This window comes from Rhamphochromis longiceps, linkage group LG20, assembly GCF_057381845.1.
Source record: "Rhamphochromis longiceps isolate RC_006_pf linkage group LG20, R_longiceps_female_GT1.1, whole genome shotgun sequence".
Taxonomy (NCBI): Eukaryota; Metazoa; Chordata; class Actinopteri; order Cichliformes; family Cichlidae; genus Rhamphochromis; species Rhamphochromis longiceps.
The window spans coordinates 34,010,079-34,037,455 of NC_140576.1; the positions used below are offsets into that span (position 1 = coordinate 34,010,079).

The following is a 27,377-nucleotide window of genomic DNA, read 5'->3' on the forward strand; positions in this document are numbered from 1 at the left end:
GCATTGATGATTTACCACCAGTCCCTGCCTCTCACCCCCTCCTCATCCTCTCTGGCATACAGGGAGAAAGATGGAAGGGAGGGGATGGGGATGAGCCGTAAAAAAGCAGGGACCCTGCACTGTCTGAGAGGAGCAGCAGGAAAAGCAGAGGGAGAGAAAATAGAGGAGGGAAAAGCAAGGAAGGAGAAGCAGGATCGCTCTGCATTGTATGGATCGCCTATTGGAACAAGGAGGGGCATGTAGAGGGAGGGACATCAGAGATTCCTATCAGTGAGCGGAAAGGAGAGAGAAACGCAGAGTGCGAGAGAGGAGAGCTGTGCATGTGTGAGGGTGCGTTGCATGTGTGTGTGTGTGTACGTGATGCGATTTGGACTCGCTGAACCTGTGCGACGGTGTCTCTGTCAGAAGGCTTCACAGGCAGTCGAGGAGCTGTGACTCGCCTCAGCGTCTCCACTTGTGCTTGGCGCCTGATGCGCTCACAGGACACTGGCTGCCCAGGAGACAGAGAGAGGGGCGTGATGGCCGGACGCGCCCTCGCTCGGTCATGCATTTCCCCAGAATTCCATCCATCTTCTCCTGGCTTCTGCTCCCGATCCCCTCCAGCCCTCATCGGTGTCCTTCCTGTGCGTCTCCGTGAGGCTGCTTGCTTTTTTGCCGCCGCGCTCTCTGAATGGATGCTGCTGTCAACACGCATGTGAGGTGTGCAATGAGAGCCCATGATTTGGACTGGACTGCATTCAGCTCTGGAGGTTACTGTGCCATGCTGCTTTAGGGTGACGCTAATGAATCTTTAAAGACTTCACCTTTTCACTTTACAGCTGCTCTCCAGCACATCCTTGATGACGTATGATGCAGGGCAGCTGTTATTCCGAATGAATCAAGATTTTTGAAGCGGTTGGACAGAGCAACATGTAAGCTGAGGGAGTGCTGCACATAAAATAAGGTCATGTAAATGATTACCATAAAGAATGAGGCATCAGACACCATAATGAAGATATTTTTGTCTCAGTGGCTGCATGCATGTGTTGTGGATACATTTTAATTGGGTGTTTTCTAGGAACAAAAGAGCTGCTTCCACTGTACTGACAGTGGTCCTGAAGGTTGTCAGGAAGGGTGGGTTTTGTTTTTGAATCACAGAGAAATGACAATTAGAGTGAGAGAAGAAATCCGTGACGGAAATTAAAATCCGAAACAAAGAAAGAGGGATTTGGGGGATGGATGAGCCCAAGAGTCTCTCTGCTGTTGTGTCTTCCGAGGAGAAACTTAATCTTCCTCCGTGTAAGTTTTTCGTCCTTGTCGTGTCGTCAGATTGTTTCACATCCGAACACGCTGGAAAAGCGTCAGTTGCTCATGTTGCTCTGTCTGGTTTCATTCATCTACTGTGTGTCTACTGAAGCCTGACCACATGAGCGGAGGCGGCGCCCTGCAGCAACGCACCACCTACCTCATTTCCCTCACCCTGGTCAAGGTAGAGGCTGTGGAAGAGAATGGAGATGAGGCCAAGAACAGCAACCAGGGGAAGGAGGTGGAGGCCAGACCAGGAGATGAGAGAGTGGAAGCTGAAGGTGGAGCTTCCACACGGACTGAAAATGGAGCTGGAGTGGTTTTAGGGGAACCACAAAGAGCTGAAGATGCTGTCATTGTGAAAGGGGGCACTGATGAACTCAAGGAAGGAGAGAGGAGATCCCTCAGCCCTCTGACAGATAAACTACCCTCAAATGTCCCCAGTAAAGTGGCTGAAAAGCCACCATGCAACCTCTCTATCCCCTTACCTGCTGAGAGAGTCACGATTCAGAAGACAAAGTCAGCAGACGTAGTCGAGAAGCCGTTTTCCAGCCCAGAGGCAAAGCAATGCAGGTCTCCATCTCTAACCACAACACCCCCTATGGAGGTGGCCGAGCCCAGCCGCACCCCAACCAGGACCAGCCTCCCTATCCGCCCTGCAGGACAGCGGCCCGTGAGCCTGCTCAAGTCTCACAGCAGCGTGGCCACCCGCGGCCGCGACTCCCGGGAGGGTAGAGAACGCAGCCCTACCTCAGCCCAGAGCCTCGATCGCAAGGACTGCCGCGTGACGACGCGCTCGCCAGGCCCCTGCAGGGCCTCCTGGGCCGAGGCGAGCAGGACCGAAGGATGGCGGGACCTGCAGGATGAGGCTCAAACTGGAATACAGCTGGAGATTGGAGGTGGCATGGCTGCAGTGATGAGAGACATCCCCAGAAAGGACAGGCTAAAGAGCGGCTCAACCTCCCTACCTGCACCTCCTACCCAGGCCCCCAAACCGGCTCGCAAAGGCAAAAGCCGCACGCTGGATAACAGTGACCTGAACAGCCTCTCTGAAGACCTGGGCCTGGCAAGAGAAGCTCAGCAAGGACAGCAGGGCCAAAGAGGCTCTGCTAAAGACAGAAAGATGCTCAAGTTCATCAGTGGCATTTTCACAAAGAGCAGCTCGGGGGCAGCGGGGTCATCCTCCACAGCGCCTCCCGTCTATATACAGAGAGACTCCAGTGAGGAGGAAGGTAGGAGGTCACAAACACATCATCACTGTCACCTCTTCAACTTCAAATCCATCCTTCAGACAGGGACTCCTGTATGCAGCCAAACATTTATCAGCCTAGCCCCTTCATCCGTGCACGGGCATCCATTAGAAATGATTTGGGTGGGGTGGGGTTGATCTTTTTAAAGAAGCCTGCACAGAATCTATCTGCAGGCTTTAACACTGTCACGTTTCCCCAAAGCCATGTGCGTCTGCAAATTGATGATAGATGAAGTTCTTTGATCTGAGGATTGACAATAGAATCATCTTGGACAGTTTTAACCTAATTCCCCTCAGAGCGCGGGGCCAATTTCACATCGCTAGAGGGGTAATCTGCACGCACAAACACTGACACTAACACCCCCAACACACACACAGTTAAGCAGTGTTCCCAGCATGGCTTTAAGTCTCCTAATGAAGCCAAAAGGGAGAGGAGCTGGTGGTCGGATTGCGTCGCTCCATAAAGCTGGAATGATTAGAAAAGAGGAAAGACATAAGATGATATTCGTTCACCCACGTCAAAAAAGGGAAGTGAGGATTCACAGCGAATCAAGAACATCTCTAATCCTGTCTTTGATAGTCCACCCACTGCATGATCTGCCACTATAAGGAGCTTGATTTTTTTTATTTTTGCACCTTCTTTCTCACCCTCTTTGTCTCCGTCAGGTTGAATTTAAATTCATGTGTGAACCTCGCGTGTGCCTTTTCTAAGCTTCAGGATTGTTGGGTTGTGAGTTGAGTGGCTGCAGCGTACAACAGTGCATCTCTTTCACCAACATGTTTGCTCAAAGACGAAGCGAGTGTCGGCCTGTGGGAGCCAGCGAGCGAGGGAGTGTGTGTGTGTGTGTGTTTATGCATTCATTCACTCATTGTGTATTCACACTGTTACACATGCACACTGTGGATTCACTCAAACAGTCAGACCAGCCTCGCCGACCGTGCACACACACACACACACACACATTCACACACATACTCAAGGCAGGAGGAAGTGTTGCCATGGCAACCGGCAGGACTGCTGCTTCTGCTGCTGCTGCTATAGAGCCTGATGAAACATAGGGTGGAGGAGGTGTGTGTGTGTGTGTGTGTGTGTGCATGTATGTGTCTGTGTGCAGTGACACATGCTTGAGAGACAAAATTTCCTAAAAACAGAATTAAGTTTTGGATGTCAGCTACAGGCTGCACACAAGGGATGTGAGGGATCACTCGTGATTGGTTTGGAGAGGGTACTGAGGATAATTGGCTTTACGTAGGCATGTGTGTGTCGAAGCAGCAGAAGGATCACATTGTCTGATCGTTTTTGGCACCAGCAGCAGGCCATAAAGAGAGCTTTGAGTCAGAAAGACAGACAAAGACATGCAAAGTCTGTGTGTGTGTGTGTGTGTGTGTGTGTGGTAGGAGTTGGCCTTTTTCTGAGGGAGCTGGCTGCAGCAACAGCTCGTGTGTAAGTGCCTTTTTTAATCGTGTGAAACACATCATCGCTGTGTGTGGTTAGACTTAGAACCAGGCCTGAGTTTAATCATCATCTGTTTTTGAAGGACACATCACACATTCACACTGAGGATAATGGGCAGTGTATCTATCAGGGTAGTCTGCCAAAACCTCCCGGTCTCCCGTTGTCTTCCTCTAGTTCCTTTCCTGCTTTGTATTTTCTGATAAATGCTTTTTCTTTATCAGAAAAACAAAAAACAAAAAAGGAGAACACAGGCAGCATGGCTCCTGAATCAAGACTAATGCCTACCGTTATAAAACCTGAAAAACCTTGTAGAGGCATTAGTGGTCCTTGAAGCTGAAGATTCAATGTTGTTTGAGAGGAAAGCCACTCTGCAGCAATCTTGGTTGCGAACCAAGATATTCTACAATCAACCCACAGCAAGAAGAAGTGTAAAACTTTTTTTAACCATGGAGATGGAGCCCTGTGCAGACAGCTTTGCAGCTGTGTGTACTGATCTCCATCAGCCACCACAGTCATCACTGTTTCAGCCTCCAGATCTTCATCTTCAATCTTATCGGACTATTTGAGGCTAACAAGACAAAGCTCATATCTATACAAGAATAGCCTAAGACTATGTACCTCCACCAAGGCTGAAAATGTCCTCCACACTGTGCATCAAGACAATATTTCCCAGTTGTTTTTCAATTTGTTGCATATATGTGTCCATAAAGTCCAAAAGTTAATAATTTCCAAGTTGGGCAAGACCCCGCCTCTAAAACTGTCGTCCAAAGGACTCCATAACTTTTCTCCTGCTAACAAAGAAAGAGTCATAACCACCTTGATGAGATGGAGATGTTAAACTTCTACAAAGCGTGTGCAGGATTAATGGCATCACGGCTTCAGTCCAGAGTGCTACCTGTCAACTAAGCCTGCTTGACACCTGCTAAACATCAGAATTAATGCTGCTACCGTGAGCATGTTTATCCTGGCTTTAGCATTACAGTGCACTCAATCTGAGCTGCTACCATGTCAGCAGACTCTATTGTACACCTAACAAAAATATGAATCCAGTCTAACACGACAGTCGTTCAGTAAATCCTTTTTTATGAGGTGTTACTGCAGGACTGTCGTGTTTCACTCCTCTAATCTTTGTAAACACACTCTGTATCTGCATGTGAGTTTGCAGATATCTGTGAGCAATGTTTGGTCTTTTTTGGTTACTGTTTGTTGTCTGAGCCGTATAAACCAAACATGTTTGACTGGGTTTGGCTGCATGCAGGTAAACAATCCATGAGGAGAGTGGAGAGAAAAAAGAGCATTTTGAGCCAAGTACAATGCTGAAACCAGCATTTGACCTGTCTGCAGCCTGAAACAAACCCTTAGCTCTCTTCCCTTCCCTATAACCTCTGTGATCTCTGATAGGCTAAAAGTGAGATGACCATAAAAGGGCCACACTGATGTAATTATCTGAAACTTGGCCATGTTTAATACAAATCCACCATCGTAACAGTATGACAAAAAAAAAAAATACAGGAAAGCCTAGTAGGTTCCCTTTGATGTCTGCATTCATAGTAAAATTGTGAAATCACACGCAGTCTGTGAAACGGGAACTTTAGGGCAAACTATCAGATTTCGAAACATCTGCTGGTTACACCGGAAGCTGTGAAACATCAGCCGCTGCCCCCAGAGGATAGGTCATTAGGCAAGCACTGATGGGTTCCCAGACAGAGCACCTAAACTGGCCACTGATGCTTTTTATGTCTATGAATCAATTTTTCTGTCTGTCTTTCCCTCCAATGGCTCTGGAGCTGCAGCTGGGTTTCTGGGTGTTGGCATCGCATCATATCGGGTGTATGCCACCTCTTTTGCCCAATAGGAACGCTGGCACAGCTGTCTGCGACCGAACCACTGCAGACAACTGTGTGCCACAATCACAGACACAATTTCAAGCCAAGTTTGCAGCTAAAATTGGCCCCTGATGATTTTAGAATTAGTCGATTAGGTAAGTCGCTGAAGAGGAAAGGAACCCCAAATAACTTTTCATATTTATTTTATTTATCCAGTAATTCCTGCCATTTTATTTTATTTATATAAAGTGAAAACTGGATTTTTGGAATTTTGGGCTGTTGACCAAACAAACCAGACATTTATATGATCTTGGTCTCTTGACTCTCTATGACTTAGACAGATACATGCATAGATTATGAGTTTTAGTTTTAATGATAACCTTCCTTTAAATTTGAGAACTTTAAAACAAACTATTTAATATATGAATGTAGTCACTGTATCGTGTCCCACTGAACTTGGACTCAAAGCCTCGAAGATGGACAGACTTATAAAATATACACAAACTTTGCGCAGCAGGTCACATTATCTCTCAGTTAATACCATTAAAAATGCTCCATAAGGCAGAAGTTTGGTGTAGATTTCCAGTTAGCAGACAGGTAGCAACTGCACACCGGTCATTTAAGATAGCCAGACCCCTAAGTTTAATCCAAACTGGTGATATACTAGAATTTAGGTATATCATGTTAAAACAAAAAGGCAGTTTTATTGCCTATAATAAGTCCAGATAATAACATTAGGTTAAAAAAAAAAAACCCCAAACAAGCCCTTTAAGGCACAAGGGGTTGAAGATAAGGAACACAGAAATCCACAAAAGACAAGCAGACAATCCAACAGTGACAGAGGGAGAGCGGAGATTATGTATAGACAGAAGGCTGATTGTAAAACGAGAGGCATGAGGGAATAAGGCACAAACAAACAATCACAAAGCAGATGAAAGGAACAAAAAGCAGGTAGTAAAACCAAAACAGGGCATAGGAGAGCACTGAAACACAAGGGCTGACACTAAACAAGGAAGACGGGGGAAAACAAGACAAAGACCTCTAAAAACTGAAACAGAAATCAGCTAAACAGACCAAAATGTTTTATTTATTTGTTTATTTTCATATCTGGCTGTAAACATGATTTTCTTCATGACCGTACAGTTAATACTGGTGGGGGCTCTGTGGGAACTAATTGGTTTTGCAGGCAGTTCATTAGAGGAATCACTGTTTTTTGGCACTCTTGTTTGTTTGTTGTTTACCTCTGGATGCTGCTGCTTGGTAGAAACTGTGCCAGCTGTCAGGCAGAAAAGCAGTTGAGTCACTGAAGTTATTCTATTTTGGTGATCATACTTTACTTTCTCTCATACGCCATTTATAGCTGTTTCACCTCCACATGTGTCCAGGTTATAATTTCATCACGAGTCAAATATAAATATATTTAGCTGTAATTTCTTTTAGTTCAAACCTAAAAAGGTGCCTGACATCTTTGAGCAGCAGCAAGTTGAACACTAAAGGTTTCCATCGCTCAGCGCACAGCTGCCCGTCATTTCCAGCACGGGGAGAGCAAAGTGGATAAAGAGCGGTGTGGCTCCACCTTGTTGGATCCCCCATCGTGACTGAAAGGTTATATTCATTAAGGCGACCTGCCAGGCCGCACGTGAGGCCAGTCACGCAGCAGCTGTGTGATTTATTGCCCTCCTGCAGGCTGTTAAGATGGCTGCCCTTTTTACTGTATGTAATCTAAATGATGTGTCACCGCCTCGCTGACTGTTTGTCCCTGTCTGTCTCTCTCTCTAGTAAATATTGCCAACAGCCAGGAGTGGACGCTGAGCAGATCCATCCCTGAGCTGAGACTGGTGAGAAAACCCCCTTCACTGCCAGAGCATTAGAAAAAGAGGAATCTCTTACAGTAATTTATAGTTAATTATCTGTATTGGAGATGAGGCTAATGCAAAAAGATATATGTGTATATGTATATATATTTAATGAAAAATGAAACAATCATCAGTGAACCACTTTGAAGAGAAGACTTTTAGAAACAAAATATGTCACATCTTATGTTCTGCTGTAAGATTCTTCTTCTGGTGTGTTAAACAGATACTAAAATTACACAGTTTTTGGTACAACATACCTCTAACCTAAATCTGAGATTTTAATTTGAGATGAGAGAGGATCCTCGGGATCCAGGACAAAGAGGGAAACAAAATAACAAAAAAGCTGCAAATTAAAATCCAAAAATTAGCAAAGACCAAAGGAAACAAAGCAGGAATCCAAAACAAGCACCAGGTAAACTGGAGGGATGGGTTAGCCAGCTAAAAGAGCTTAAAGTCCGATTTTTCAGTGTCATAAAAGTGGCTCTCTCTTTACCTGTTAGATCACCACGGTAACTGATGCTGAAGACATCACCTGATGTGCAACAGGTTCAGAGTTTTTGGTTAAAATCAGATGAAAAAAGTGTGAAATCGTTTCTCTGCTGCAGGAATCTCATTTATATATGTGACTTATTGAGCCGTACCATGCCAGCATCACCAAATGAATCCGTACTCAGTGTACTCAATGTACAGGTAATAAAAAAATGTTTCTTTGACACTGTTAGAATGAAAAGAAAAGCAGAGGCGGCACAGAACAAAAAGCAGTTACCAAAATAAAACAGGAAGTGGAAAACGCTTCGCTTGTCTCTGAACAAATAGACAAGTCAGGGGGAGGTAAGGGTAACAGATAACAGGAAGTTCAGAAACATAAGAAAGGAGAATAGATATCAAAGAAACCAAAACAGGAACCAAAAATACTGTACAAGAGTCAAGGACCGTGAAAAGCAGGTCAGCAGAGATCTGTTGGATATTACGAGCTTAAAAAGGTAAAGATGATTTTTTTTAAGTCCCGAGTTCTGTCTGCAGGAATGAATTTCCAAACTAGGCAGGACGTTTGTGCAGAGTAGAGGAAGTATTCAAATTCTTAAACTAAGTCAGGGGCGAGCGTAGGGTCAAACCTCAGTTTCCAATCATAATGTCATGCATGCAGTGCACTGTAATTAATATTAATGGAACATGTTGTTTCCACATTTGCAAACCTCAGTTCAATTGGATAAACATTACAATGTTACCTTCAGAAGCAGCCTAGTTAAGTGGATGACCTTTTGTAGTGTCTAAGAGTGAAACTAGTACTACTTTTTAGAGTGAAAAGTCAGAGAGTTCAATCTAATCGACCCGTTTAAGGGTGGAGCCTTTAGGCAAAGATACAGTCATTTAGGAAGTTAAAGAACCATTTGTGAAAAAGCAGATAAGATAAGAAACATTATTTCAGTCTGTTAAGCACATAGAGGCAGTCCACCCAATCATCAAGCACTTAAAATATCATTATTCAGTACAGACACTGGGGAATCACCCTGCCAGTCTGCAGACCTGTACACAAAGCAAACTGGTAATAGAGTTGTTTTATATTAAAGTGTTTTAATTCAAACTGTACAAGCCCTCCTTTTAGTATGCAGACTTGTGTGCTACTGGAAAACACACAAAGCCTCCACGACTTGCATGAAAAACTACTTTTGTTTTTCCAGCTAACTTCACTTTTTGGTCTCTCGTTCTTAAACCTCTCTGTCCCCCCCCCCCTCTCTCTCCATCCTCCTCACTCAACTAGACACTAGAAAATGACAAAAATATAAGAGCAAGAGGGAGATGCACAATCGACAACAGTACAGCAGACTGTTTAGTTATGTGAAATCATCATCGATGAATGTGTGTAAAACAGAAGCTGCAGCGTTATAATTCTTGGTGAATTTAAATGTTGCAGTGAAAAAATGAGAGAAACTGTAACCTTAAACATAAACCATATCAGCTGTACTGTAAACAAACACTGAAGCCCAATTTGATCAGAATAGGAAAAGAAACTTTTAACAAACTAAAATAATAATACACATCAGCTCCTTGGCTGGCAACTCGCAATATACCAGCCTGACTAGTGGATCAGAAGGTTAAAATGAGCTAATAATCTCTGGTAATTTAAGCTATATTAGTGAACGTGTTTGACACTCTTTAGAGAACTAATAAAAATAAGCAGACACAGTAATGTCCCCACATTATCAGAACAATTTGTACTTTGCTATATTTTAGTTAAAGTCTGTTTTAAATCTGCATCACTGAAATTAGCACTTGAGGACCTCTAAAAAGGGTCTAAATGTACCTGTGAATTAAGTAGAGGTACTCATATTGCACTGCAGTGATGCTAAATAACAATTAAAAAGCCTGGATTAAAATGTTCTGTGAGCATGGCAAATATTAAAAGTAGAAACACTCAAATAGCCAAACAAGCCCTCTGACTAACATCATGTTAATTTATTTTGTAACCGTTTTTGCTGATGAGTTCATTTAAACGGCATTTTACTGTTTTGGTCGGTAATTTTAACTGTAACTAATCATGTTTTTCATAATGGATGCTGATGCTCATTAGCTTCTCATTTGAGTTGCAAATTTTCAGACAATGGTGTGAAAATCTTCTCGCAGTTTCCCACAGTCCAAAGTGAACAATGCCCTTTTTTGTTTAAACAACGGAAACTATTAAAGTAATGAAAAGGGAAGAGAACAAGTCCTCACAGCAGAAAAGCCGGAATCTTTAACAACGGGCATTTTAGCAAGAAAATAAGTATCAGAATAGCTGCTAATTGATTTTTCTGGTGGAAAATACTTGCTCATGTATATATTGGTAGTACTTTGGCTTTAATGGAAAATCTTAATTTTGTTCACCCCCTTTGAGTGTTAGTAGAAATGACATGACATGAAGTGTGTAACCTGAGCGGTGAAATCCGCATACTGACAGAAGCATGTCTTGCAACTCAGCAACCATCTGGGCAACAGCTCAGGGCCGTGATTTTGAACCTCCCAAATAAATGAATGGGTAAAAATCCAAAACCTTTATTTCATTGGTCACTAAGGCCATAAACCCTGTACAGGATCACAAATCACAACAGAAAAAGACAGTCCAAAAAGCTCTGAAAATTTGTCCCAAAACTAGATTTACCCAAGAAAACAATGAGTACATTTACCTACATTCTCAGAGAGATACTAAGGTTGCCACCGCACACCTGTCTTCACTCTAGGCAGTACAACACAAAGTGGTTTTAACGATATTTTATTATATAATTATGACCACTGATTCATAGTCCTGCACCTAAAAATTCCCACCTTTATTTTCATATCCCTAAACATTTTGTCTGTCCGCTCTCATATAAACTGACTCAGGTCCATGTAAACAAAATTCCTGTTTTCCAATTTAAAAAAAATTCCCAGTTGAAGGCCAAAGGGGCTGTGATAGCGATTCATTTCCCTGCCGACACCAGACTCACAAGTTTGAGTCGTATGCTACATATTTTTCACACTTTAGCCAAAATTATCTGGTCACGTTTAATCATAAAAACTACTGGGTTTAGTTTAGAAAAAGATTAAATTAAATTGTATTTAAATAGTGCCAAATCACAGTACCAGTTGCCTCAAGTTGCTTTAGTTTTCCTAAAAAATGAGCAAGTACTCTGTGACAGTGGGAAGGAAAAACTCAGGAAGAAACCTCCGGCAAAATAAAACACTCAACACTTTTTGCATTGTTGGTTTTTTTGGTCGCCATGTTAAAAAAGTAGCTCTATTTTCTGACTAAAAAACAACTTGACTTGAGACTTTGCCAGTGAGCCCAGAAGTTCCGCCCACCTGCCATCCAGACCTTCGGTTTATGAGAGGCAGCCAATCAGAAGGAAGTTGGCTTGAAGCAGTTAAGGATTTAAAAAAAGGGAAAAATATAAAGTGAAACACGGTTAAATGAATAAATGCTGATCTCAAATTAACTAATGTTCAGTTATAGCCATTTTTATTTTTATTTTTATTGTTATTGTTATTGATTGTTCTCTTGTGTGTGTCTGGCTAAAAAAATGGAGCACATGAAATGTTATGTGCCACAAAGAGCTTTAGAACCATGTACAGAGCGGTTCCCAAGCTCTTTGAGTGCCAATACAGGTTGTTTCAGACACCAGATGAACTGAGGTGCTGCACCAAGCCCTCGTACTGAGCAGTGAATCGTACAAAGCCTCTCTAGTGAAATCCAAAAATAAAAATATGGAGCTAAAAATGGGCATCATACTTTCCCCGTATATTTTTGAACACGGGACTTTTACCAGATTGTATTACAATGAAGCACTTTTATAGCACTTTCAGAATTATCTTCACCTACTCACTGCTGCACATTTCTATATGTGGATGACAAAGCAGTCTACAGGTGGAAAATACAGATTAAATAACAGACAGTGTAAACTGCCTAAAAGGAACCAAAGCTTATCCGATGGAGGAACTGAAAGTCTGTGTCTGATGCGTTTTAATTTAGTCTGAGAGTTATATTTGCTGCATGGTGCTGTAAATGTGCATGCAGGCTGAACCTGAATCAACTTGTGTGTGCTGCATTTCCTTCCTCCTTCTCTCAGGGTGTTCTGGGAAGTCTGAAAAGTGGCAAATCGGCGCTGGTAAACAAATACATCACAGGCAGTTACTCCGCAGTCGAGAAACCTGATGGTAAGACACAAGCACATCCTATCTAAAAAGTGGCTTCTTGTGTGCGTGAGTTTTGTATCCCTAACCTCAGAAACCTGGTGCGTGATATGGCTTCATCCTCGGGGTGTCACTCTGCTGAATAACCTGTCTGTCACTGTCACTGTTCCTGACAGGTGGACGGTACAAAAAGGAAGTGCTGGTGGATGGTCAGAGTCATTTATTATTGATCAGAGAGGAGGCTGGACCACCTGATGCACAGGTGCTTCTTTGTGATGATGTGTATGTGTGTGTTTGTGTGTGTGAGTGTGACAGACCTGTAACACTGCACATTTCATCATCCATCAGTGCACAGTAAGATAACATCTGTCCATCTATCCTTTTCCTCCTGCAGTTCAGCAGCTGGGCTGATGCAGTCATTCTGGTCTTCAGCTTGGAGAATGAGGCCAGTTTCCAGGAGCTCTACCAGCTCTACAGCCAGCTCAGCGCCTTCCGCTCAGACATCCCAGTCATAGTGGTCGGCACACAAGGTAAACGCACAAATCAGTCATGTACCCTCATATATACAGAGCCCAAACCTTTATTAACTTAAGTTAAGTTAATCAGTCGGTCACATGACAGGAACTCAGTGCATTTAAGCTTAACTAATGAGAGACTGTAATATTCAGTGAGCAGCAGTTCAATTCAATTTAATTCAATTTTATTTATGCAGCGCCAAATCACAACAACAGTCGCCTCATGGGACTTTATATTCTAAGGTAGACCCCACAGTAATAAAGAGAAAAACCCAACAAACATGACCCCCTATGAGTAAGCAACAGTGGGAAGGAAAAACTCCCTTTTAACAGGAAGAAACCTCCGGCAGAACCAGGCTCAGGCAGGGGCGGGGCCATCTGCTGCAACTGGTTAGGGTGAGAGAGGGAAGACAGGATAGAAGACATGCTGTGGAAGAGAGCCAGAGATTAATAACAAGTACTATTCAATGCAGAGAGGTCTATTAACACATAGTGAATGAGTAACTGAAGGGATGCATCATGGGAATCCCCCAGCAGCCTACACCTATTGCAGCCTAACTAAGGGAGGATTCAGGGTCTCCTCCCTTAGCAGCTCTCTGGGTGTAAATGCCATGTTTTGCCAGAGTTCAGAGGAAAATTGTCACTGCTGCAAGCTGATAGGAACGCTGCAATAATTCAAATAACCACCCGATACAATCAAAATGTCCAAAAGAAGCTCGATAAATGCACAATCCGTCAAACCTTGAAGCAGCAGAGACCCCATTGGTTGCCAGTCCTGTTAGTTAGGAACAGGAAATTGATGCTATAATGTACACGAGCTCACCAAAACTGGACAACAGACAGTCGTCACATGCTCTAATGAGACTGAAATTCTGCTTCAGCATTAAGATGGCACAGTAAGAATCTAGCACCTAGTTGAATCTATGCCATGAAGAATTAAGGATTACTGCCAAGATGTGCAACGTGTCCAGCGAGTTGCATTCATAGGAATGGGTTCCTAACATCCACAACAAAAGAAGATGCTTATGGGACAAGCAGGTGTTACAATGTTGATATTGTTTCTTTCTTTAGATAAAATCAGCAGCACCAACCCTCGCGTGATTGAAGATCAGAGAGCCAGACAGCTGTGTATTGACGTGCGTCACTCCCTCTTTTACGAGACCTGCGCCACCTACGGGTTCAACGTTGACCGAGTGTTTTCAGAGGGTGAGCTGACTCACATTTTATAAGTGATATCAGCATCAACAAAAGAACAGGCTTAAGGATGTGATTCACAAGGAAAATAAAATTTAAAAAATATCCACCCATTACTATTTACACACTGACATTTGAAACAGACTCAACTGTTTGAGTGTTTGTTTTTCAGCTGCTCAGAAGATTGTAGCTCAGAAGAAGCAGGCGGCACTGCAGGCCTGCAAGTCTCTGCCTAACTCACCCAGTCACTCGGGAGGCTCCACACCTGGATCAGCATCGTTCCCTGGACAGGTAACACGTCCTTTTTCGGTTTTACTGCTGGGTCACTCCCATAGGAGATACCCCATATTGCATTTGCAAATTTAATGGTTAATGAAACACAAACCACACTGATAGCCTTATCTTGATAATCCTGACATTTTCAAGCCTTTTTCTAAGTAACTACCTAACTTTTTGCATGTGATCGGTGGACTTTGTGTTACACATTTTGAAGAAACTGTGGCAGAAAAGTGGTAAATAAAATGAAACAGTTTTTTGTTTGGTAAGCAGAACAGATCCGTTTTCAAAACTTAGTGGTAGAAGATCTTATCTCACCACATAGAGCTTTTCACAAAAATGCTCAGCAGGTGTTGGGGGTAACTTCCTTTTGAAATAAATTTTTACTTGTTCACTTGTTTATATCGCTCAGTTATGTGATGATTTTTCTTCCTGACTAAAGAAACCATTCTTTAATGGGGTCGCTGATGAAAGTGTTCTGCTGTTGCTATGCTGATGCTGTCTTCATCATTCACCGTTCTTCTAATGCCAGCTGATCATGTTTTAAGCTGTGCTAGCAGAAAGACTCTGGGGATGTAAGTCAGCAGCACACCAAATGCATTGCAAGGAAATTTGGCACACATATTTATTTACTTACTTACCGTCAGACTGGATCAAAATAACTTTAGTGATTACTTAATCAGCAAATATTCTTTATGTTAAAGGAAGTCCATTGAATACATCACATTTTGCTCAAAGACAAATCCAAAATTTATTTTTCATGAGTAATAACAAAATGTTGCTTATACTGCTGTTGGACTGGTGCCATTTTGTTTTCTGTAGCCAGAAGTGACCATATTTAGATAAAAGGGTGACGTACGCATGTTGCATAGATAAAATGTACAGGTGCAATGCACAGAAAAGACACCAATTAGAGCTAAAAGGCAAATAAAGCATACATGCTCCAAAAGGCACCGGTATTACAGGTGGAGAGGTTAGTCAAAGCAGCCACGCCCCTAACTCCAGAATCCAAGACCAGACCCCAAACTGTCCTTTGTCAGACTGTAAGTACGTTACACAATGATACAAATATGGACACTTTAACATGAGAGTCAATGGAGGTTGACTCTCATCCAGAGTCACCTTCTAGTGGCCATTAGGGGAACTGCAGTTTTTGTACACTGGGGTCATTTTTCCTCTTAGAGCAGGTTTGCGGGAAAATAGTCACCTCTGGCGAGCAACATACAGTAATAAATCATGTTGCTGTTTTTTGGAATCATAACTCCTTTTTCTCATTTTTGAATATGTTGTTTCATGATGACCTGCAGCAGTAGTGACACTTGAGCAGTTTCAGGTTATGTGACATGTAAGTGAACTTTCACTGATCGTGTGAGCAGGTGGAAGTGAGCATTAACCTCAAGGCTTCGTATATTTGTAGCGCAAATATAATCAAAAGAGGATTAAATATATTGTATATTTAAAAAATACATTTTGAAAACTTATGTAGCTTTAAGCAGTGGTGTGAAGCGATACATTTACTCAGGTACATAAGTCTAAATGTTAGATATTTGTTTTGTTTTTTGTGATATTCAGAGGGAAATATTGGATTACTTTGAAAACAATCATGAATCAGGGGGAGACAGAGACAGGAAGTACATGTGAACTTCAAAGTAAAATAGAAAATAATCATAAAACAGACATGAATGCTAACATTTAACAAATTGTTGCTGGTGGACCAAAGCATTATCCCTGGAAATATCCCAGTGACTATAAAAATAAAACCTAAACTCCAAATATTATGCGTTTATATTTATCTCAGAAATATAATCTTCATCTATTACTGGCATCAAGGCACTGATGTTAAAAATGAGCCCACCCTGTAGAGTACAGTACATCGGACACGACTTCCAACTGTTACTATTTTCCTGTTTTTATTTAGAACATATGATTTAATCGTGATATTTAAAATGTAAATGACATTCAAAGGATCATCTAAGGTTGTGTACACCAACGCTTGTGTCGTGTTTGATTACTTTAGCTTAGTCAATGAAAACACAGCCCGCCCTGTTCTTCATCCATCAGTTTCCATCAATCACACCGATCGACTGAAGACTTCACGTTGTCACTCATCATCACCTTTTTGTGACTCTGTTTCATCTTTCACCCCATCCTCACTCTCTCCATCTCTTCTCATTCCCATTCCCATCCTGCATCCTGACCTCCTGACCTCCTCCACCTCCTCCTCCAATTCCTCCTCCTCTCAGGCCAGTAATGGCCCCAGTATCGGCTACGCCTACTCCCTCCCCTCCACCCCTGTGGTGAGCCACAGAGAGCTGCGAGTTGCACAGGGAGACGGGGGAGGCAGCGTCAACGCTCGCTCGCTGAAGAGCATCCCCAGACGCCCCTCGCTCTTCAAGGTCAGTCACCTCCAACTGCTCGTGTCTCACACCTTTTAGTCTCCTTCATCTCATTCTCATTTCACTCCATTCGCCCCCCTCTGACTCTCCTCGCTTAAATCGTCTCCTCTTCTTTTTTAACACTTTAAATTCTGTTGGATTCGTTGCAGAACCGGGACACAGACAAAAAAGGTGGCGACGCTAAAGGCGACCTGAGCAGCCTGCGGGGCGTTCCGATCAAACAGGTTTGGTTTCCGTTACAAGCAAAAATAAGCCGAATATCCAGTGATGGGGGTATTTACACGCTGCAGTTATAACAATAACACGAGCCAATTCCCTTGTCGGAAATAAGATGGGAACAGAAATACATTTGTCTATTTATTTTGTCTTACATAAGCAGCACAGAAGTCTGTTGTTTCATCCTTTTCAACCTTTCTCAAGGGTGTTCTATTAATACAAGAGCTCTCAGCTATTGCTGTCGAACTCTTTCTGGTACACTTTGAAGGGGCGGCTCTAAATTTAGGCAGATTCAGACTGTGGTTTGCTGTGACTGATGCGACCCCCGGTTGATGCTTTTGACAGGGCATCCTGTGGAAGAGGAGTGGGAGCTCTCTGAATAAGGAGTGGAAGAAGAAATATGTCACCCTGTCCAACAATGGCACGCTGTCTTATCACTCCAGCTCCAGTGTAAGAAAACACCACAACACCGATCAATGCGACAGTAAACGAGCAGGGGGGAGAGAAGATCTGCAGCTTTTCACATTTAAAGGGACCGGTTATGCTTTTAGATTGTTTTTGTTATTGGTTTTTGAAAGAAAGACCCATTCTTATTTGTTACATCTACAGAAATTTAGGTATTCTAGCAGAATTCATGAGATGTGATGCTATTTGCATCATATTTTAATTCAGTTGTTTAAATCAGGGCCTTTTGAGAAAAAAAACCCCCCATGACTGACTTAAAGACTGTTTTGGAAAACATTACAGATCACTAAGATGATTAAAAACATGCAACATCTTGTCCTCTTCAGGACTACACGCAGAATACCCATGGAAAGGAAATCGATCTGCTGCGTGTGACTGTTAAAGTTCCCGGGAAACGTCCTCCAAGAGCAGTCGCACCGACAGGCCCCTCGCCCGCCCCCCCTGGAGCTGTACCTGGAGTCAACGGGCTGAGTAAAGAGCTGCCAGCCGCTGATAGCACCAGTACAGGTACGTCTTCTTTAGGAGGATAAATAGACCATACTTTGAAGACTGTATATAAAAGATGGACATGTCTTCTTATCTTTTTGATAAATCCACTTATTTAGAGTAGATCTGACCAAGAAATCGAGGATTGTTGTGTTTACTTTCTCCTGAAACACACCCTCCTTTATCATGCGTTTTAACTCTTAACTGTTACCATAATATTATAAAATGCTAGTTTTGTCATGGCCTTTGATACAATCTGCTTTTTGCACCTAGAGGAGTCGCCCTCTGCTGGCTATTAAAAAGATTGCAGGTTCTAGTTTTATCTTCCTTCCATATGTTTGTTCCTGGAATTTTATACTTGAAAATAAAGCTTTAGATAACAATAAATTTACATTTCTTAGCCTGAAAGATCATAAAAACATGGCCTATTGTACATAAACACTTCACTTTCTCTCTCTTCATCAGTTCCTCAGTTGTGTCCAGCTACCCTCTCTGTCGTTGCCGATGACCGGTCTGGCGGTTTGTCCCCTCAAGGAGGTGAGCGAGGACTTCAGCGCTGCCCCTCCTCATTGTCCACCAAAGCACAAAGTGTCGGTACGTACCGCAGGGAATGAAACCTTTCAGCCACCATCGCCGGCTCAGACACTCTGGGTGCAGCCTCAGCTCCGCTGCGACTGAAAACAATTCTGTCATGTATGTTTTGTTATGTTTGCGCCAAATGTCAGATGCCCTGGAAGCGACAGCCGGTTCGTTTGGTGGAAAAGATCCCAGCCAATCATCTCCCATGAGCGACAGGAAGAAGAACAGGAGGAAGAAGAGCATGAATCAGAAAGGGGATGCAGCCGTCGGGCAAGCCGAAGGTAACATCATCATTCCACAAGGCGCAACTACTGATGCTAACAGTTTAAGTTAAATAAGAAATTGGGTTTTCTATTTGCTTTATATATACAGAAACAATTTTACTCAAAATAATAACTAAATAAAATCTTTATTCTTTAGTTCTGAGAGATTTTTATATTCTTTACTTTCTACTAAGACACACTTGCTTATATTCTGACTTTTCTTGTTTTCCCGTTCTTTCTCTTCTGTGTGGATAAAGATTAATAAACGTGCTTGTCTTTCTCTGAATATTTCGTATCTGCCTTTTTTTCCTAACACTTGCACTCCTCTTTCTCTTCTCTTGCTTATCTCTCGCTCTGCAGCCAAACGCAAAATGTGGAAATTAAAGAGCTTTGGTAGCTTGAGAAACATTAATAAGACAGGTAACAAGTGAGGGTGATGGTGCTGACACAGCTTGTGCTCTCTGACTGTTTTCCTTCCCTGTGTGCCTGACATCCATAATCTACACCCCATTGTTTGTTTGAATTACCCTCAGCGTGAATAACCCAAAGATTTTTCTGTCCTCATGTCTCAATCTAAACCACTTTTTTGTTTTGTTTTGCTTTTCATTCATTTTTCCTCCACCGACTGAAAGTTCAATGGATTCATTCTCTCGGTTTGTCGAATGCAGCAAATCTCATGTCATGTTTCTCCGGCTTCACCCTCTCTTCGCAGAGGAAGAGAATGCCGACTTCATCATAGTGTCGTTTACTGGGCAGACGTGGCACTTTGAGGCTCCGAGCATGGACGAGAGGGACTCGTGGGTCACAGCTATAGAGAGCCAAATCCTGGCAAGTCTTGGTTCCTGTGAGAGTGGCAGAAACAAGGTAAACATGTACAGAAAACACATTTCAGAAATGGATTCTGTACTTATTCTCACCATTTTTCCACCTAAACTAAAATGATTTTGCTGTCTAAAAACATCATTTCTTGGAGGCTTAAAGAGAAGAATATTGCGGCAAAAATAGAATCCACAAGCTGTTCCCTGCTCTTGAACTTTTCCTTTGGATATCTGCGTGAAGGTTTGATTGACTGATCACAGCAAGACAGAATGAAAGTGCAGTGTGGGGGCAGAGAGCAGAGCAGGAAAAGAAAGCTATGCCAGGAAGAATACAGGTCAAATTTTAAAAACACTTGAGTCAAAATCTGATGGTGCTTGAGTCTCTGCTGTCACCGATCCCAGTCATATCCGATCAAATCACACCCGCACAGTCTCACACCTCTTTTCCAATAAAGAAGACACATTTTTTAGAGGCGCTATATATTTGCAACCTAAAAGAAATTCACCAGAAATCCAGCCCACGAGTTATGAAATCACCGTGCACCAAACTTCCCTGAACTATAGCCTTATGAATCTTTTGGTTCTCAAATCTGTTAAAATTTAGGTTGGTTCTTAAAAGGCAGGTGGGTGGGAAACGAGCATTTACCGCGCAGATTACTTAAAGGTTTTGAAAGATAAGGTTCGTGGATGAATTTTTGCAGGTAAATTACTTCAAATGGAAGCGCTCTTAAGTGAAGAACATGCAAACCTACAGTAGTCTATATGCATCACAATCTTAATTTAATTGTTGGAGTGAAACCTTAATGGGAAAAGTATGTCTAAAAGATTTATTTGTTTTTGTTTTTGTTTTTTTAAATAAATTACATATTACAATGTTTCTAAAATCATCCACTCTTTCTGTGACACCACAGAATACGTCTCGTACAACTGCTCTCCTGTTTTGTTTAAAATATAATCATAACATTTTAATACTGCAAGTAGGGAAGAGAAGCAGGGAACTATATAAACCCAGGAGAATGATGCACTAAACAGGAGGGGGAAAATAGCACTGATTTAAACAGATGTCCTTAACTCTTACCCTCATAAAGACAAACTCTGACAGCCTCCTCTGTGCCCTTAATTACTACATATATGACACCTAAGTATATATCAATAAAGATTCACTTTACAATTAGTTGTAAAATCCTGCAGTTGCAAAAAAAGAAGAAGAAGCTGTATAGTTTGATCTTTGACCTCAGTAAAACTTTCCTGATGACTTCATGGGCTCAGCTGATAGCTTCAAGTTGTGGTAAATTATGGTCTTCATTAGGGGAAATTAGCAGAGTATATTTAATGTTGGCGTCTAAGTGACATGACTGATTATTCTGTAAACTACAAGAACGTCTGTTTGGTCCATGTGGCTCTCTCTATCTTTAAAACATCCTCATGTTGTGCTGCAGTTATTTTGGCATCTTTACAAAGCCTTGCATGATTGGACGGTTAGCTATGAGTTGTTTGTGCCAAAGCAGAATTTCTAAGTGAAAACATTTACTCACTCCAAATTAAGGCTCTCAAATAAAATGTCAGAAAGTAAATGTTATTAACTTTAAAAAATAGTTCAATTTAAAATGTCTTTGTTTTGCAGTTTTAATGCCACGTGGTGTCATAATCTGCTCTAATCAATGCGTGTTACTATTCATTGTGTTTACTGAGGTAGCGGTTGGATTTTAAGCACCACTTGTTTATGAAACAGAAACACTTGTGTGGATATGAATAAATGATGCAAATGGGTGTTTGTGCAGGCGCGGAGGAGCAGTCAGAGCGAGGCCGTAGCGCTCCAGGCCATCCGAAATGCCAAAGGCAACAGTCAGTGTGTGGACTGCGAAGCACCGAGTGAGTTCCTAAACGTTGGCACATTTCCCGCCAGCTGCACATTTACTCTGGAGCATAATTCACACCATGCACAGACTGTGGTGGTGCAGCCATTGGCTCATGGTTTTTTCTTGCTAAGCAGTCTCTCTTCTCCCATCCTGCAGATCCCACTTGGGCCAGTCTCAATCTGGGTGCGCTGATCTGCATCGAGTGCTCAGGGATCCACCGAAACCTGGGGACTCACCTGTCCCGTGTGCGCTCGCTGGACCTGGACGACTGGCCGGGAGAGCTCACACAGGTGCTGGCTGCCATCGGAAACCACATGGCCAACAGCATCTGGGAGAGCTGCACCCAAGGACGGACCAAACCCACACCGAGTGCGACACGGTGGGTTGAGCCAGATCACAGCACACGTCAAAAACTGCTGTAAACTCCTGTACACCCTATACAAGTTTTAAGCAGATAAAATAATAACGGATTGGATTTATATAGCGCTTTTCAAGGCACCCAAAGCGCTTTACAATGCCACTATTCATTCACTCTCACATTATCACAAGCTACGGTTGTAGCCACAGCTGCCCTGGGGCAGACTGACAGAAGCGAGGCTGCCATATCGCGCCATCGGCCCCTCTGGCCAACACCAGTAGGCAGTAGGGTAAAGTGTCTTGCCCAAGGACACAATGACCAGGACAGAGAGCCCGGGGATCAAACCGGCGACCTTCTGGTTACAGATACGCTTCCCAACCCCCTGAGCCACGGTCGCACATTAAAAATGTACAGAATCATTTTAATAAATTAGAATAATAACGAAGTCTAAAATAATATTAAATATGTTATTTAAGCAGATTTGTACACAAATGATTACATTTGTGTTTAGAGCTACTAAATGAGATTTAAATTATGAATAAAACTCATTGATGTCCATTATTAGGTTTATTAGTAGGTTTAAAAAAAAAAGGTTCATCAGTCAAAATCAAAATTGATTCATTGTCACAGAAGGGCTAAAAGTAAATACATTAATGAGTAATATTATTTAATTTACCCTAGTTACAGCCATTTAATTATATTGTTGTATGTTATATTATAATGTTGTCAGGTTTCCATCACAGTGTGATCAAAAAGATTTCATTTGGACAACGATCCAACGATCTTCTTCAGGCCCTTTCACTGAAAGCTAAAAGCCAGCCTCTCCCTTAAAACTTGCAAGCGCAAATTTACGGGCCACAAAAAGTCTACAAATGGACACGAGTAGTTAGAGCAGGACTTCTAACAGGAGTACTGGAAGTGCACCAGGAGACAGCTTTGAAGGGGAGATCAGACAAATTTTAATCCTTTTTTTTTGCATTTTATTTTTTGTTTGTTTTTATGGCCGGAGTTGCAGAACTTTTTTGCACTCGTGATTAAACATATATGAAATGCTTAAACTGCATCTGCTCATATCTAATGTACATTTATTTAAATAGTTAAATATGGAGTCAAAAGTGATGCAGAGAAGTTGTCGGTGGTTTCGTGTGTAACGCGGTTAAAGGACCAGGGCGCCTGACTGCAGCCTCATAGACAATGAGCTATCAGAATAAGATTCGACTATGGAGCCTGAGGGTGTGAATAAAACACAGGAAACAAAAGTAGAGCTCAAATATATATATATTATGTTTGTTATGAGAAGTGTATAGACGGATGTACAAAAGAAATAAAAACATATGCATATATATCACAAACAAAAATGTTGACAATACAACACAGCTTAGTAGGTTCCAAAAGGAGGTGGGATGAGGTGTAGTCCAGTATGTGATTTAGTTTAGTTCCATGGACCTGTGATAGGTCATTGTCAACAATTTGTGATTCAGTCCATAGGTTCACAATTCCTACCGCAACGTAGCGGTGGTCGGGTGGCTCGCCATCTCGCGCTGATCAGGGCTGATCGCGGGAGAACAAAAAAAACCTGACCTAAACAAGGTCAAAAAACAGAAATTATGATTCACAGAAGAAAATGAAACAGCATTCTACTGCTGTGACAAAAATACATAAATCCATAAATAACAAAGTCAAGTAATCAATGCCACGTTTCATACAACAATCAATAAACCATCATCTCTTATAATGAATGTCATTCTAAATACTATTATAGAAAGACATTCTCATGGGTCCCATCAAAGTATATCAGCGTTAAAGCTAATAAATATTATCCAAAGTTAATCAAATATATTTACAAAACTCATTTAATCACAGGTGTTGCGCAACAGATTCAATAATGTAAATGGAATTTAACTCAATGCAAAATCTCATAGGCCGTTTCGGCATTTCATCAGAAAAGTAACAAAAAACATCCAAAACGGACAAAACTACAAAAATCAAATCACTCGTTCAACTCTAGATACGTTAAGTCAACATTCGGCCATAATGGAATAAACAAAAACAACAATATTCAATAGATGACACTAGTAATTGCACTTACTGTCGCTAGCCTAGCATTAGCTTACCGGCATTGTAGGATGTGCGATCGCGGCTCCGCATGTACATTAATTGTGACAAAACAAAACAAACAAATAACTCACCGTTGAGTCGAGTGTGAGGTAGTGTAAAGATGAATGAATCGGCCGGGTTATTGCACGCTGTCAACTGGCCTGTAGTGCAAAATTTGTCGTGATCTGACAAGTACGCCAACCACAGGGACAACAGCAGCCAGAGGAGCAGGGACATGCAGCTGATTGACCCGGAACTTATACAGGATTCATTCCCGCCACAATAAAGGGACTGGCGGAAGTGGGGTCAGAGGTTACCGTGGTTACACGTGTGCTTGTGGGAAAAATCAAATCCCAGACCCAAGAAATAAACTAACAGAAAGCAGGTAAAAATCTGATCGCTCAATATCCAATGTGTACAAACGTGAACAAATAACACCCATGGTGGAATTTCTAAAAACCTGCAGATATGTCAAGTTTTAAATGTAAGCAAAGTTCTGATTCGCTTACACTGCAGTGCTTCTAAGAGTGTCTAATCTTACATGTGTGTGTCTCCTTTGTATTGTTTCTGTTTTTCTAGAGAGGAGCGAGAGTCATGGATCCGTGCCAAGTATGAACAGCGAGCCTTTGTGGCGCCTCTTGTGCCGGCCTCAGGGGCGCAGCTTCCAGAGGATGGTGTGCCGGTGTGGCTGCTATCTGCAGTGACCAACAGAGATCTGCCCAGGCTGCTGCTCCTTCTGGCCCACAGCACTAAAGAACAAATCAACGCTCCGCCGGCCGGCTCGCCTTCGCTGCCGCGCACGGCTCTGCACGCTGCCTGCCAGCTGGGAGATGTGGTCATGACACAGCTGCTCATCTGGGTGCGTATCTTCTTTGTGTTCACACTCATTCATATCGGTTTCATATTTCCTCAGGCCCAATGACGAGTGTAGAACAACACGACTAGTTCATTAGTCCTGTAAATCACAGTAAAAGAAATAAGGGTGGAATAAACTACTTCAAAAACTGACCGGTAGAAGTGTGCATGCATGCACACCATGATCGTGTAAATGCTTAGTGATGGACTCTTCTGTGCTTTCGAAACTGTGAATGCCTCTGCAGACACGTACCCTTGCCATTCTGTGATGAGTGTTACTCTCTGTGGAGTCATATTGGCAGCTGCCTCTTTTTTCTCTGAGGGAAACAGGAACTTTCAGTCAGCATCTGCACCAGTTTATACCCTTATCAGATGTGCCTTTGGAGTTTTTCTCAGGTGCTTACAACATTTCAAAAACATGCTGCCCTCTTAATATTAAATTGTTTGTTCTTGTTTGTCATTATTAGCTTTTATAACGACATTAAAAAGCTGCTGTACTTTGCACAGTGTGGTTAGAAGCCTGCACTCCTGCAGACTCCGTGTTTGAGGGCTTTATAATAAGCACTCAGTGTGCCAGACTCTCCACAAAACCCACAGAGTCGACGTCTATAGTGAAGGGTGTAGGAGCTGTAACTAGGCCAATAGATATCTGTCATCAAATATCTGACCAGACATGTGGCATAGATAAGATTACAATCAAATGCAGGAGATATTCATCACTTTACAATAGTGTTTGGTAATGAAATCACATCCTGTGTGAACAGCTGACCCAAAAACTTCAATCAAAAAGAAAAAACTATGTGCGTGTAATTTCAGCCAAGCATTAGTGATGTTAAAACTGCAATTCTATCCAATTTAATGTAAAAGAACTGAAGCTGAAGAACACTGTCTCATTGCTAATCGCAGTATTGCCAGCTGGCCTCTTCACTGAATGTGCTGACTTCAGTAACCTTCAAAAGAAATGATGACAGGCTGTTTTTAGTGCACCTGGACTCTGTGCTGGGATCTCCACAGTGTTCAGGTGGTATTTAATAAATGTGCTCTACCCCTGGAGTTCTTCTGTAATGGAATAATTTTCCCTTACTAGACTGAGTCTGTGTTAACAGACACTCAGCGCACGTTAAAACGAGTAAAGCAGTTTGAATAACAAATTAGTTTAAGAAAAACTAAATGTTGGTCCTGAGATCTGATGACCTGTCATCATAGACAACACTGAACGTCAGGGAAGCAAGTTCTGAAAAATCAGTAATAAATCAAATTATGATTATGCTGGTTAGACTTATTTATTACCTTAACTCTATATACTGTCTATGCAAATCAAAGAAAATCTGTCCAACAGTAATAGAAGAGGAGCAGCACATAATTTTTCAGCTGTATGCTCCACTTCACTTCAAACTGTTCAATCATCTAATCAATATCTAATCAATAAACAGGCTTAAATATCATGTTCTGTCCTTTGCCTCTTCCCTGCAGTATGGAATCGATGTGAAAGCGAAAGATAACCAAGGCCAGACGGCCATGATGCTGGCCACGAAAAAAGGGAGCAAAAGCTGCATCGATATTTTGCTCCAGCACGGCTGCCCCAACGAGACGTCGCCCACCGCTGCCACGCCCATCCTCAGTCGCCGCTCCAGCACCGCCAGCCTGGGTCGGACCAGCTCCAGGAAACGGTAGCGTGGACTGAAAACGCTGCCACAGAAAACATTTTTAATGTGTGGAAACGGGCAGAGCTGATCGTGGAGAGGGGTGTAGTATAAAGAAATGACAGCACTGGATATCATTAGTATAACGGATGAAAAACATTGTTTCTGAAGACTGAACAACATATCAAACCACTTAAAAAGCAATATTCATTCAATTTGTTGATTGCAGGCATATTGCTGAGTTATTGTGCCGTTGACCTCATTTCAAAATGACTCAAGTAGACCTGTAGCGGACTGCTTCTGTTTCACTTCCTCTGCAAGAAGTGCAATAATTCAGCTACGATGATGAAAAGCAACAAATTTTAGCGCAGATGACTCAACTCAGTGCATCCAGAGGGTGATGCTTTTATTCAGACCTGCTGTGACTGGACCAAAACTGCTACTTTTTTTTCTTCCTTGGCTTAAACCAACAATATGTCATGGTGTTAGTTATGTGAGCCTGTCAGTTCGATTGTATAAACTGTTTTCCAGCAACGAATCAGCTGAGATTATTCTACTTAGACTAGAAAAATGAATGGTTTGGAGTATGACCTATGTCAGTGTTAGGACCACAGGTCCGAGATATGACGTTTTATTCTACTATAAATGTATCTAGACTACATGCTTAATGTTAAACTCTGTAACGAAGACACAACTGAAAAAACCAGACTGCATTTTGTAGTGATTTCTTACTGGTAGTTCTAAAAGCTTGTTTTGTTTTGTTTTCCATTGTCTTTTATAATTTCTTATTCTCTCACATAAAGCAGTAAGCGGATGGTTTTACAAGTATGTAAACATGTGGATAAAGTTTTATTTGGGATATCGAGAGCGAATACGTGAAGACTGCGACATAATTCACATTCATCTTACTGTTGTGTAGGTCGATCCCATGAGTTTACAGTGAAGCGGCCGAAGGTGAGTCATGTGAGTCCCTCATGAGCTAAAACAAATGGTTACCAGAATAAAGTAATAAACTTTTTTTTAAATAAGCATTAAAAAA

The 27,377-nt window shown here is 42.1% G+C and overlaps 1 protein-coding gene across 4 annotated transcripts; it reads left to right on the plus strand.

Moving 5' to 3' along the window:
- Positions 1 to 153: 153 nt before the first annotated feature.
- Positions 154 to 27,371, plus strand: agap2 (ArfGAP with GTPase domain, ankyrin repeat and PH domain 2). 4 transcript variants are annotated; one of them, XM_085393543.1, is made up of 20 exons: positions 154 to 1,278; positions 1,397 to 2,516; positions 7,595 to 7,653; positions 12,255 to 12,342; positions 12,495 to 12,580; positions 12,713 to 12,848; positions 13,905 to 14,039; positions 14,200 to 14,318; positions 16,547 to 16,699; positions 16,849 to 16,923; positions 17,261 to 17,365; positions 17,707 to 17,887; positions 18,332 to 18,460; positions 18,592 to 18,726; positions 19,069 to 19,128; positions 19,421 to 19,572; positions 21,308 to 21,398; positions 21,542 to 21,764; positions 24,420 to 24,699; positions 26,169 to 27,371. In XM_085393543.1, exons 1-20 carry the CDS (start codon positions 1,219 to 1,221, stop codon positions 26,367 to 26,369), a joined length of 3,588 nt encoding a protein of 1,195 aa, XP_085249669.1. In that variant the 5' UTR covers positions 154 to 1,218; the 3' UTR covers positions 26,370 to 27,371. The 4 variants fall into 4 exon arrangements, with proteins under 4 accessions (XP_085249669.1, XP_085249666.1, XP_085249667.1 ...); XM_085393540.1 differs by having other exon boundaries at positions 1,264 to 2,516; XM_085393541.1 differs by lacking the exon at positions 19,069 to 19,128 and having other exon boundaries at positions 1,264 to 2,516.
- The last annotated feature ends 6 nt before the right edge of the window (positions 27,372 to 27,377 follow it).

Coding starts and splice junctions, on each gene's coding strand:
- agap2 (XM_085393543.1), top strand. CDS start 1,219: ATGAGCCCAAGAGTCTCTCTGCTGTTGTGTCTTCCGAGGAGAAACTTA. Junction 12,849..13,904: donor CATAGTGGTCGGCACACAAG/GTAAACGCACAA, acceptor TTCTTTCTTTAG/ATAAAATCAGCAGCACCAAC. Junction 17,888..18,331: donor CGCTGATAGCACCAGTACAG/GTACGTCTTCTT, acceptor TCTCTTCATCAG/TTCCTCAGTTGTGTCCAGCT.